The sequence below is a fragment of the Mastomys coucha genome, unplaced genomic scaffold, assembly GCF_008632895.1.
Source record: "Mastomys coucha isolate ucsf_1 unplaced genomic scaffold, UCSF_Mcou_1 pScaffold22, whole genome shotgun sequence".
NCBI classification, from domain to species: Eukaryota; Metazoa; Chordata; class Mammalia; order Rodentia; family Muridae; genus Mastomys; species Mastomys coucha.
This window is the reverse complement of record NW_022196905.1, coordinates 211591091-211605159: the sequence shown is the minus strand read 5'-3', so window position 1 is coordinate 211605159 and position 14069 is coordinate 211591091. Positions and strand designations below refer to the sequence as shown.

The 14069-nt window shown below is 43.9% G+C and overlaps 1 protein-coding gene across 1 annotated transcript; it reads left to right on the top strand.

The window, feature by feature from the left end:
* The first annotated feature begins 9880 nt into the window (after positions 1–9880).
* On the top strand, positions 9881–13298 carry Haus8 (HAUS augmin like complex subunit 8). The gene is made up of 6 exons (XM_031336861.1): positions 9881–9983; positions 10863–10958; positions 11285–11397; positions 11692–11757; positions 11839–11997; positions 12755–13298. Exons 1-6 carry the CDS (start codon positions 9881–9883, stop codon positions 12947–12949), a joined length of 732 nt encoding a protein of 243 aa, XP_031192721.1. The 3' UTR covers positions 12950–13298.
* The last annotated feature ends 771 nt before the right edge of the window (positions 13299–14069 follow it).

The window sequence follows — 14069 nt, the reverse complement described above, 5'->3', positions numbered from 1 at the left end:
GAGGCCAGCCTGGTCTACAGACTGAGTTCCAGGACAGCCAGGGCTACACAGAGAAACCCTGTCTCGAAAAAAACAAAACAAAAAAACCAAACAAACAAACAAACAAAAAAAAAAAAAGAAAGAAGATAAGAAGGTCATTTAATAACTCCATCTGGAATATCTCACTCATGTATTTACTATTGGTGCTAAAGTTGGCACAAGCATACTATGAGACATCCAAGAATAAAAGATTCCAAACACATGGATCAAAGGGGAGAAGTAAACATGATTATAAAGGACTAGAAGAAGAGGGAGAAGAAAAGAGTCTTAGACGGTGGCATGGTGGAACTGATGGAAAGGAAAAAAGTGACAGATCAAAAAGCCCAAAGGGAAGAGGAAGGAAAGGACAAGGATCAAAGAGTAGAAATGAGGAAAGCGGGATACAAACAGGAGAGAAACAGAAAAACACAGGCACCATCATGGTTCAAATGGAAAGCAAAGGAGGAGTTCAGATTCTACAGGGCCCTTTCAAGAAGTGTCTGGGTTTTGGGGTTTTTGGGGTTTTTTTGTTTGTTTGTTTGTTTGGATATTTTTATTTACACTTCAAATGTGATCCCCTTTCCTGGTTTCCAACCTCCCAGAAACTCCCTATCTTATCCCCCTCCCCCTGCTTCTATGAGGGAGAACCTCTACCCACCCACCCACTCCCACCTCCCTGCCTTCGATTCCCCTACACTGGGGCATCTCTCAAGCCTTCAGAGGACCAAGGATGTCTCCTCCAATTACTGCCATCCTGTGCTACATACGCAGCTGGACCCATGTGTACTCCTTTGTTGATGGCTTAGTCCCTGGGAGTTCTGGGGGGTCTGATTGGTTGATGTGTTGTTTTTCCTATGGAGTTGCAAACCCCTTCAACTCCTTCAGACCCTTCTCTAACTTCTCTATTGGGGACCCCACGCTCAGTCCAATGGTTGGCTGCTAACATCTGCCTGCCTCTGTATTTGTAAGGCTCTGGCAGGTCTTCTCAGGAGACAGCCATATCAAGCTCCTTTCGGCATGCAGTTATTGGCATCCACAATATTGTCTGGGTTTGGTAACTGTATATGGGATTTTTTTGAGACAGGGTTTCTCTATATAGCCCTGGCTGTCCTGGAACTCACTCTGTAGGCCAGGCTGGTCTTGAACTCAGAAATCCACCTGCCTCTGCCTCCCGAGTGCTGGGATTAAAGGCGTGTGCCACCACTGCCTGGCCATTTTGTTCTCCTTCTAAGAAGGACCGATGTACCCACATGTTGGTCTTCCTTCTTATTCAGCTTCATGTTACCACATGTGAGTTGTATCCTGGATATTTGGAGCTTTTGGGCTAATATCCACTTATCAGTAAGTGCATAGCAGGTGTGTTCTTTTGCAATTAGGTTACCTCACTCAGAATTTTCTAGTTCCATGCATTTGCCTAAGAATTTCAAGAAGTCATTGTTTTTAATAGCTGAGTAGTACTCCATTGTGTAGATGTACTACATTTTCTGTATCCCTTTATCTGTTGAGGGACATCTGGGTTCTTTCCAGCTTTGGGCTATTATAAATGTGGTTGCTATGAACATATTGGAGCATGTGTCCTTATTACATGTTGGAGTATCTTCTGGATATATACCTAGGAGTGGTAAAGCTGGGTCCTCAGATCCAATTTTCTGAGGAACCACCAAACTGATTTCCAGAGTGGTTGTACCAGCTTGCAATCCCACCAGCAATGGAGGAGTCTTTATTCCTCTTTCTCCACATCTACGCCAACATCTGCTGTCACCTGAGTTTTTGATCTTAGCCATTCTGAGTGGTGTGAGGTTGAATCTCAGGGTTGTTTTGATTTGCATTCCCTGATGACTAAGGGAACATTTCTTTAGGTGCTTCTCAGCCATTCGGTATTCCTCAGTTGAGAATTCTTTGTTTAGCTCTGTACCTAATCTTTAATAGGTTTTAATAGGTTTATTTGGTTCTCTGGAGTCTAACTTCTTGAGTTTTTTGTGTATATTGGTTAATAGCCCTTTATTGGATGTAGAGTTGGTAAAGATCTTTTCCCAATATGTTGGTTGCCATTTTGTCCTATTGACAGTGTCCTTTGCCTTACAAAAGCTTTGCAATTTTATGAGGTCCCATTTGTCAATTCTTGATCTTAGAACATAAGCCATTGGTGTTCTATTCAGGAAATTTTCCCCTGTGCCCATGTGCTCGAGGCTCTTCCCCATTTTCTCCTCTATTAGTTTCACTGTACCTAGTTTTATAAGGAGATCCTTGATCCACTTGGACTTGAGCTTTGTACAAGGAGATAAGGATGAAATGATTTGCATTCTTCTACATGCTGACCGACTGTTGAACCAGCATCATTTGTTGAAAATGCTGTCTTTTTTTCCATTGGATGCTTTTAGCTCCTTTGTCAAAGATCAAGTGACCATAGGTATGTGGGTTCATTTCTGGGTCTTCAATTTCCGTTCCATTGTTCTACCTGCCTGTCTCTATACCAGTACCATGCAGTTTTTAATCACTATTGCTCTGTAGTACAGCTTCAGATTAGGGATGCTGATTCCCGCAGAAGTTCTTTTATTGTTGAGAATACTTTTCGCTGTCCTGTATTTTTTGTTATTCCAGATGAATTTGCAAATTCCTCTTCCTAACTCTATAAAGAATTGAGTTGGAATTTTGATGAGGATTGCATTGAATCTGTAGATTGCTTTTGGCAATATGGCCATTTTTACTATATTAAACCTGCCAATCCATAAACATGGGAGAACTTTCTATCTTCTGAGATCTTTGAATTCTTTCTTCAGGGACTTGAAGTTCTTTTTTTTTTTTTTTAAGATTTATTTTATTTATTTTATGTGTATAAGTACACTGTAGCTGCCGCTCGCTCCAGTGTAATTCACTGTAGCTGTCTTCAGATGAACCAGAAGAGGGCATCAGATCTCATTACGGGTGGTCGTGAGCCACCATGTGGTTGCTGGGATTTGAACTCAGGACCTTCAGAAGAGCAGTCAGTGCTCTTACCCACTGAGCCATCTCTCCAGCCCGGACTTGAAGTTCTTGTCATACATATCTTTCACTTATTTGGTTAGAGACACAACAAGGCATTTTATATTATTTGTGACTATTACAAAGGGTGTTGTTTCCCTAATTTCTTTCTCAGTCTGTTTATCCTTTGAGTAGCAGAAAGCTACTGATTGGTTTGAGTTAATTTTATATCCAGCCACTTTGCTGAAGTAGTTTATCAGGTTTAGGAATTCTCTAGTGGAATTTTTGGGGTCACTTATATCATCTGCAAATAGTGATATTTTGACTTCTTCCTTTCCAATTTGCATCCCTTTGATCTCCTTTTGTTGTCTAATTGCTCTGGCGAGGACTTCAAGTACAATATTGAATAGGTAGGGAGAGAGTGGGCAGGTTGTCTAGTCCCTGATTTTAGTGGAATTACTTCAAGTTTCTGTCCATTGAGTTTGATATTGGCAACTGGTTTGCTGTAAATTGCTTTTACTATGTTTAGGTATGGACCTTGAATTCCTGATCTTTCCAAGTCTTTTATCATGAAGGGGTATTGAATTTTGGCAAATGCTTTCTCAGCATCTAATGAGATGATTATGTGGGTTTTTTTTCTTTGAGTTTGTTTATATAGTGGATTATGTTGATAGATTTCCATATATTGAACTATCCCTGCATCCCTGGGATGAAGCTGACTTGATCATGGTGCATGATTGTTTTGATGTTATTAAATACCATTTGCAAGTATTTTGTTGAGTATTTTTGCATCAATATTCATAAGGAAAATTGGTCCGAAGTTCTCTTTCTTTGTTTGGTCTTTGTGTGGTTTAGGTATAAGTGTAATTGTGGCTTCATAGAATGAATTGAATAGTGTTGCATCTGTTTCTATTTTGTGGAATAATTTGAAGAGTATTGGTATTAGGTCTGATAGAATTTTGCACTAAACCCATCTGGTCCTGGGCTTTTTTTTGGTTGGGAGACTTTTAATGACTGCTGCTATTTCTTTAGATGTTATGGGACTGTTTAGATGGTTTATCTGATCCTGATTTAACTTTGGTATGTGGTATCTGTCTTGAAAATTGTCCATTTCATCCAGATTTTCTCATTTTATTGAGTATAGGATTTTGTAGTAGAATCTGATGATTTTTTTTAAATTTCCTCAGTTTCTGTTGTTATGTCTCCCTTTTCATTTCTGATTTTGTTAATTTGGATATTGTCTCTGTGTCCTCTGGTCAGTCTGGCTAAGGGTGTATCTATCTTGTTGATTTTCTCAAAGAAACAACTCCTGGTTTTGTTGATTCTTTGTATAGTTATTTTTGTTTCTACTTGGTTGATTTCAGCCCTGAGTTTATTTCCTGCCATCTACTCCTCTTGGATGTATTTGCTTCTTTTTTTTTAAGTTTTTTATGATTTATTTATTATTATATGTAAGTACACTGTAGCTGTCTTCAGACACACGAGAAGAGGGCATCAGATCTCATTATGGATGATTGTGAGCCATCATGTGGTTGCTGGAATTTGAACTCAGGACCTCTGGAAGAGCAGCCAGTGCTCTTACCCGCTGAGCCATCTCTCCAGCCCTATTTGCTTCTTTTCGTTCTAGAGCTTTCAGCTGTGCTATCAAGCTGCTAGTGTATTCTCTCTCCAGTTTCTTTTGGGGGGCACTTAGAGCTATGAGTTTTCCTCTTAGCACTGCTTTCATTGTGTCCCATAAGTTTTGGTAAGTTGTGCCTTCATTTTCATTAAATTATAAAAAGCCTTTAATTTCTTTATTTATTTCTTCCTTGACCAAGTTATCATTGAGTAGAGCAAGCATTGTTCAGCTTCCATGTGTATGTGGGCTTTCCGTTATTTTTGTAGTTATTGAAGACCAGCCTTAGTCCATGGTGATCTGATAGGATGCATGGGTGTCAGAGCCAGTCGACAAGGGTGAGGCTGAAGTAGAGAGGGCGACTGAATGAGAACGAGAGGACCACCACTCTGCTGGCAATGACAATAAGCCTTTAATGTGAGAAATCTTTTATAGTCAAGCACAGTGAGGCTAAAAAATAGAATTTAACAACAATCATGTAGCATAATTTCTTAGCACTTTCTCACAGCAGAAGCATGCCCACTACTTCATTATCTTACAGTAAATATTTTTCCCCATGCCCAGGTGCATGAGGTTAGCTTCCTTGACCCTTGCATGCACAGCTCTCAAGAGCCTTGAATTTCTTCCAAAATCATCTTGGGTTCATGGAGCGGTTATGTCCTCAGCCACAGGGGGATTATCAGAAGGTGCCCCTCCTTGCCTTTCAGCAGAGGGGCCACCCCTAAATCTTCCCCTATGCTAAAGAACATTCCCACCACATTTTACCCTTTTTTATTTTATTTAAAATTTTTTCATTGGTAGCTCATCTTGTTCAGCATACAGTTCCATCCTTTTCACCTCCAACATGGTTCTATTTAAACGATTAATAATTGTGCGCATACAGCAAGGCATCGTGAATAAAAACACTAACATAACAGATAAAATCAATACAATCCCTATTCCAAAAGAAATAGTATCATGTAAGGGAAGGTAATAGAATCTGCAAACTTGGCTAAGGCTGTGGGAAATTCATCCGTCATGTTAAGAAGCCAATTAAGTTGTTCAGCATTATAAGGGATAACAATGGAGGATGGATTTTTTTCCTAAATGAAGTATGCTACTTTGATGTCCTTCTCTAATTCCATCAGCAACTAAAACATAATAACTAGGTAAAACTTTATGAAAAGAATGTAACCATTGTAAAATACCATCCTGATATAAAACACCTATAGGCGAATGCTTAGTGGGTAAAACAAATAAATGCCAGGGTTTTGAAAAAAATCACAATAGGTTAATTTTCCAGAAGAGAGGGCTGTTTCAAACAACTCCAGAGCCTTTTTTGCTGCAGGCGTCAATATCTGAACAGAATTAGGATCAGGATCACCTTTCAGTATTTCAAAAAGAGGTGATAAATCAGATGTAGTTAATTTCAATGCAGGCCGAATCCAATTTATATCACCTAACAATTTTTGAAAATCATTTAGAGTTCTACATTCCTTTAAATTTAATTTCATCTTTTGAGGAATAAAGTGCCTGGGGTATAAATGAAAACTAAGATATGAATAAGGATAAGAAACTTGAGTTTTCTGTTCAGCAACTTGTAATTCTTTTGCTTTTAAAGCAATTAAAAGTTTCCCATACACCATATGTAACTCTTATTCAGTTTTATTAGCCACCAGGATATCATCCATATAATGAATTATAATAGTATTAGGAAATTCCTGTCTCACTGATTCAATAGCTGAAGCTACAAACTTCTGACACAAGGTGGGGCTATTAGCCATACCTTGGGGAAGTACTTTCCATTGATATCATTGCATAAGTTCCTGCAAATTTATTGAAGGAACACTAAATGCAAATCATTGACAATCTTCAGGATGTAATAAAATAGTATAAAAACAATCTTTTAAATCTATTATTATTTTAAATGTATCCAAAGGAATAGCCATAGGAGATGGAAGGCCAGGTTGTAAGGCTCCCATAGGATACATAGTAGTATTAACTTTTCTTAGATCCTGCAATAATCTCCATTCACCTGATTTTTTCTTAATAACAAATATTGGTGAATTCCAAGGCGAATTAGAAGGTTCAATATGATTAGCATCAAGTTGTTCCTGGTTGTTCCTGCACCAACTGTCGGCCGCCTTACCCGCCCAGTGGAAGGAGGCAAACACCGAGCTCTTCCCCATGCAGTTTTATTAGGATCCTTGTAATCTTGTTTGTTACATCTTACTTATTTCTACTTACATTTTATTAGTTACATCTTGCTTCTTACATTTTACTTATTACTATTTCTACTTACTCCTATTCCTATTCTTAGTTCTATTCCTACATCTTACTTCTATCTAAATCTACATCTTACCTCTAACCCATCACCAGCCCTAATTCTACATACTTACTCCTATCTCCACATACTTACTTACTCTCTCCAGCCTCTCTCATACTTACTCTATATCCAGCCCCCAGCCCTTGTGGGTTAAATACTTTCCCTGGTCCCAATCAGCATCAGCTACATAGCAAAGCATAATAGGCTGCCGGGAAAATCATGCCAGCTTGCATCACAAACTAGAGGCACTCAGCTTCTCCAACTAAGGACTTGTTTATCAATGCTCTCTGCTCTGGCCGGAGACCAGGTGTTCAATATATATAGGGTGGCAGCTGCGGCTCCCCACACCAACTCTTGAGCTGCTTGTAATTTTTCTTTATTAAGAGGCCACTGATCAATCCACACAACATCATCATTTTTCCAATGAATTTTGTCAGCATGATTGACAGGAACATCAGTAGCCTCCACTAGGAAAAACCCAGCCCATGTCTGTTAGATTTTTCCTTAAGTTGTATAGGATTAAGTATACCCTGACTATGTTTTCCCAGACCCTGAAAGGGAAGTAGGCCTTGATTTAACAATTGACCTGAAATATTATTATTAGGACTCCACAAATATATTCCCATATTTTCCATTATATCTCTTCCCCATAAATTAACAGGAAGTCCTGGAACAATAAAAGGTTGTATTTCTCCTGAATGGCCTCATCATCCTGCCATTTCAATATTTGAGAACTTTGACTAGGAATGTCCTTCTGTCAGATTCCTTGTAAGGAAGTCATAGAAGGTTGTAATGGCCAAACTGATGGCTAGCATTCTTGAGACAATCAACTCTACATCAGAGGCATTAGGAGCCGGAGCTCGCCCAAACTCCTTTGCAGCTTCATAAGTTTTTTTTGTAAAAACATCTTAGTGGGGCAGGGACAAGTATGAGAATCAAGCAGCTCCTTCAAGATTTTTGTCATATCTAACAAATTTTCTCTAACCTCAGCAAATTGTTTTGGAGCTTGTTTTAAAGGAGCAGCCAGAAATGCTTCCTTAGAATGATATCTAGCGGCTTCCTCCACAAGATCTCCCCAATCTACTTCACCTGGATCTGAATTATTGTCCTCTCTCCCTTCTGGTAAAGGAAGATCAGGCTGCTCATACTTAGGGGGATCCTTGAGCACAGGAGGTGCTGAAGGGACAGCTGGAGGAGGATGAGGAGGTGGAGAAAGAGACTCAAAAGATTTACTCTTTCTCACACTCCCTTTAGTCACTTGACTCCATTTTTCCATTTCTGAATCCCCTCTCAAACAATCCTTTATAAGTGACCATAAGGCAAATGTATCTACAGGCACCTTCTCAGGTCCATGGGCAGCATAAAAAGCACGAATTCTTTCTCCAATTTTATTCCATGTCTCTACATTAATAGATCCTTCCTCAGGAAACCAAGGACATACAATCTGTACAAAATCTAAAAATTTAACTATCATAGATTTATCTATTTTAACTCCTCTAGTACATAAAAGACTATGCAAAACTTGAGCAAACAATTCCCTTTCTGGCTCAATTGTATTGCCCATGATTTATGCTCTCATTCTCGGAATCCCACGCTCCCCATTACTTACTCTTAATTTCTTTGCCTAGGCCTTGTAACGACGGTCATCCCTGTAGTCTCAGTGTTTCAGCTCTCCGAATTCCCGGGTTTCGGCACCATTTGTCAGAGCCAGCCGACAAGGGTGAGGCTGAAGTAGAGAGGGCGACTGAATGAGAACGAGAGGACCACCACTCTGCTGGCAATGGCAATAAGCCTTTAATGTGAGAAATCTTTTATAGTCAAGCACAGTGAGGCTAAAAAGTAGAATTTAACAACAATCATGTAACATAATTTCTTAGCACTTTCTCACGGCAGAAGCATGCCCACTACTTCATTATCTTACAGTAAATATTTTTCCCCATGCCCAGGTGCATGAGGTTTGTTTCCTTGATCCTTGCACACACAGCTCTCAAGAGCCTTGAATTTCTTCCAAAAACATCTTGGGTTCATGCAGCCCCTGGCTTTCACTTTCACTTTACAATGTTTCTGTATTTGATTCTACTTGATGCCCTGATGCTTGCTCCTAGTTCAAGGACCTGCATACAAAAGGTGTTCTATAAATGTCTTATAAACACTAAGTATCCTGTGAAGGTTACTACATGCAGTAGCTGCCCTGTGCATACCTGGAAGGCTGAAGGAGCCAGTCTGCAGGGAACAGAAGGGTGGGTGCTTTTCCTGCCATGAGCATGAAGGGCCAGTCCTGCTCTCCATTGTAGGGTCCTGGTCACGCTCTGGGTCTTCCTGGTACAGTATTCATGTTCTATGACAAACACTGTCTCCTGCAGGAGGAAGAGTGGTGGAGTCCCAGTGTCTGCAATAGGACAAGAAAACTAAAAAGGTAATGAAGTCCTTTACTCCTAGAGCCACTGTGAGTGTGTGAGGTGGAGGGCATGTGGGCAGCCACAGTCTGATCCTGGAGGATGACACCTTTGGGGCCTTTGCCAGGTACAGGCTTAGACACAGTGATGAGTCTGGTGAGTGCTGCATCAATCTTCATCAATCTCCACGGTCTATGGTCCCTGCACCTATTCATTGCCCCTCTTGCTTTGTGGCCTCTATTTTGTCAAGCCTGTTCTTAAAGACCATCCCCTTGATAAACCAGGTAGTTCCTAAGGGGCAGGTATGGATAACAGGCATTTTGTGTGGATCACAGGCAAAATTGCCATGGGACATTTTGCTTTCCTTCCCAGAATGCTGTGGAAGGTCCCACTTAGGAGGTGTTCACTTCTGGAATGTCCTGTGTGATGTTTTCAGCTGTGAATAACAAGGCTAGCAGTTCTTCCTATTGCCCCACATAGTCCTCCAGCACTCTGAAAGCTGCAGTGCTCACCTAGAAGGGAAGCACATTCAGGTCAGGGAGTGCCCTGAGGAGCCCAGTCAGCTTCGTGGTCATCCCTGCAGTGATGCCTCACTCTTGTAGTGTGTGGTCATCCCTGCAGAGACGCCTCACTCCAGCAGTGCAGGCCTTTGGGCTTCTGGCCCCCATGTTCCAGATTATCTGTCAAGGTCAGTTTATAATCAGAATGTATTATGCTCAGCCTCTGCCTGGACTGTGTCCCGAGAAGAGTGGTGGGGGTTCAAGGGTTCCTGGGACAGCGTCCAAGGAGACCAAGCCTGAGGGAAGGGATTCTCATATCATCCTACAGGCTGATTCCTGAAGATTGTTATCCCTTGTCCATTTAAGCTGCTGCTGAAGATGCCTTGAAGGCTTAGCCACAGCGCCCTCGTGTGTTCACATATATTTTGGTTCAAGAACCCTGATGCTGAGCCTTCTCCTACCCCAGCAGGTGGCCCTTGCATCTGGCTGGAGTCTTGAGTATCTGTGTTGTCATAACAACACCTGCTGTTTTCTCCTGGGGCAGAATGGATGGCAGAAGGGCTGGGCCAGTGGGCATTCTCTCACTGGTTGGGGATTCTTGGATGCCTTAGAGGTTCTGCAGAAATTACAGCCTAGTGGCACTTGGGAATTGGAGGCAAGATCAATTCAGGGTCATTGTCCACATGGTCATTTAGGCCAGCCATGTGCCATGGCACCAAAAACAACTACCAGCAATGACAAAATGAAATACAAAAAAAATGGTTGCTCAGCTTTGATACTGCTGACCTGGCCAGGTGCATCCTGCTCACCAAAGTCTCAAACAATAGCTGTGGCTCCACCCACCAAAAGTCACAAGGAAGTGAGTGGCCCAGCTCCAAATCAAATGTGTGCATACATTGCAATGGCTCAGGTACTGTTTCAACTCAGCTGCAGAGCTCTCAGGATCCATGAGAGTCCAGCACACACACACACCTGAAAGAAAAGTCCTGGGGGCCTCAAGCAGTACTAAGGGGTGTGGGCCTCTGCCTCACTGCCCAGTGACACTGACCTTGGCATTTTTTGGGCAGAAGAGAGCCAAGTGATAGGGACAGGCAACCTGCAGTCCACCATGCTGGAAGGGCATGGCATGAATCCACCAGACCTAGACCTCTCCGCCATCGACGGTAAGTGGTTTCTTCATTTTAGGGCAAAGCTTGCAAGGATGGTCCCCAACCTTGGATAGCCCTGTAGCTTGTGTGAACGGCATGTACCTTTTATGTACACCAAGCCTGGGATTGTGACTCCCAATGTGGTCCCAGCTTGCCTTGCAGGTCTGATCTCCTGCCAGGTGGGGTGGCGGCAGCAGGTGTAGGTCCCAGGTCAGATGGCAGCCATAGGTGTAGGTCTCAGGCAGTGCTTGGATTGAGTCTTAGGCCAGCCTAGGCTACGTCTTCAAAAATCAAGTGGAAAACACTCTTTTCTAAAATAAGTGAAATGGTCTTTATTTCAGACAAAATCTTGTCCAGGAAGGATTCCCAGCTAGACAGGGAAATGACAGGCAAAGCCAAGTCCATGCTCTTTGCCAGCTGTGACAAAAAAAGAATCCTTCGAAAGAAGAGACGGGTGAGCATGGGACAGAGAGAAGGTCTGACTCCCTGCACCCAAGGCTCTGGGGCAGAAGTGACTTGCCCTCCTGGGTGGAGACCAGGGTTATGGTGCCCATAGGTCTTTGCTCAGGTCAGTGTGCCCACACAGTGATCAAGGACACCCATAATTGTATCTCAGGCAAGATGAGAGTGTGGCTCCATCTCAGCCGAGCAGACATGTTCTATTTGAACCTATAAAGCACACAGCAGTGGGGGTTCTGCCATGGGTAGAGGCAGGTCCACTGGGAACTGAAGAGCTGGACCCCTGCAGGATCTGCAGGAGACCATGGACATGATGGAGTCACAGACACTGCTGATGACCCTGCTGTCTGTGAAGGTGAGCAGAGCTCAGCCTCATGTGCACCCGTGTGTCGTCTGTCATCTCCCCACCCCACCTGAGTCCATCTTGTTCCCGTAGATGGAGAACAACCTGGCTCTGCTGGAGGAGAAGGCAGAGAAAGACTTGGCATCCATATGCCATGAGAAGGAGAGGCTGCAGAGGCAGGCACTGGAGCTGCGGTGCCAGATGCTTCTCCGACAGAAACATCAGGAGTTGGCTGCCACCCTTGATGCCCAGGTGGATCTGAGCATGCTCCTGAAGCTCCCAGGGGACATGAGGGAGGGAGAATCAGGGTGTCACCATTTGGACTCTGATGGCTCTGCTCAGGCTCCTGGTGTCAGCATGGTGCTGCATTCGGAAGTTTGAGAGGAAAGGGTCTAGCTGGCTTACACTTCCACATCACTGTTCATCACTGAAGGTAGTCAGGACAGAAACTCATACAAGGGCAGGAACCTGGAGGCAGGAGCTGATCCAGAGGCCATGGAGGGTACTGCTTCCTGGATTGTACCCCATGGCTTGCTCAGCCTGCTTTCTTATAGAACCCAGGACCACCAGCCCAGGGATGGCACCACCTACAGTGGCCTGGGCCTTCCCCCATCAGTAATTGAAAAAATGCTTTACAGCTGGACCTTGTGGGGGCATTTCCTCAACTGAGGCTCCTTCCTTTCTGATGTTAACTTGACACACAAAACCAGCTAGTACATGCTGTGTATGGACACCTGCCACATACTGTGCAGAGTAATCTTTGGCACCTGCCAGCTCTAGTGGCAGGAAAATCAGCTGCCATCCCACCCTGGTGCTTAACAAAGTGATTGTGTCTCATCCAGGGCAGGTCAGACTAAATCCTGTTGCCTGGACAGGCTGGTCCATGAGGCTGGAGACATGCAGTGTCAGAGCAGAGCTTAGCATATGCAAGGCCTGTTCTGTCCCACAGATAGTTCGTTTCTGTGTGAGTGAGCACAGCATGACTTACAGTGTCCACTCCCACCTGCAGATTGAGGAGCTGAGTCCTCTTCAGCCTGTGTTAGAGCGTTTCAAAGAGGAATACAAGACACTGGGCAGAGCCTTGGACACCACACGACATGAGCTGCCCTTGCAGGCTGTCCACATGGAAGGAAGTGGGCAGGAGCTCCTAGGTAGGCATTTCCATGGCAGGGAGGAGTCCCAAGGCCCACATGTGACATCCTAGGTGCCTCAGCTCTGGTGTAGTATCAGAACCCATGTCCTCACCAGTGTGGGTAAAACATGGGCAGCTGAGTAAGAGATTCTGTTCCGGGGATGCTGACCTCACAGCTGCATGGCACTGGGGGGAAGGGGTTCCTGAAATGGTCCTACCAGTGGGGTAAGATGTTGGTGAGGAGGTCACTGGTAGACCAGTGCTACATGCACTGGTGATTCTCTGGAGCAGCCCACTCCAGGGGGATGGTTTATCTGCATAGGCTCTGCTTACTGCTCTCTTACCCTCATGTCTAGTGGTTGCTTTCAGGACCCCTAAGGACAACTGAAGCTATGGACCCTCAAGTTTCTCCTAGAAATAGCAGAGTGGGCTGGGCACAGTTGTATGTCTGTAATCCTAGCTCTTGGGGACTGAAGCAGGAGGGGATCATTAGAGCTCAGTAGTTAGAATCCAGCCTGGGCTACACAACAAACCATGAAAGATACAGTGGCCTACAGCTATCGTTTCAACACTTGGGAGACTGTGAGCTCCAGATTATCCTGAGCTACAAGTGAAAACCTGGCTCCAAAAAAGGGCACAGTGTTGACCTGGAACCTGCAGACGTTCTCTAAACTAAACTCCCCGTAGCTGACTTGCTGTTCCCATCACTGGCCTCTACGCTGACTGCCAAGGTGAAGACAGAACGGCAGGCTGTATGTACTGCAGACATGTACAGGGAATGGGGATTTTAACCCTCTGGCCTGTGCTTAGTTGCATGTGTAGTGCGGGCCTGGGCCTGGGTCACTTATGGCTGTCAGAGCATCAACACCTCCCACAGCTGTTGCAGGTGCCAGGAGCTTGGTACTTTGTAACAGAAGGACAGGGTCCAATGGAAGAACAGGATGAGAGAGAGCAGGAGGGCAGCTGGAAGCCTGAAGCCTCAGCTCCCTTGGCCCACGGGGAGCTCTCCTGGGCAGCTGTTTATGCAAGCATTTCTTGTGCACCTCAGCCCTGGGCATTCAGTTTCCAGCCTGTGCCCTTGGCACTCAAACTTGCCAGGGACAAGTGAGATCTCTGCTGAAGCATCTCTCTCCCTTTTCCCTTTATCTCTGGAATGTGAGAGAAGAGCCAACTCGACCACCATTACCACCCT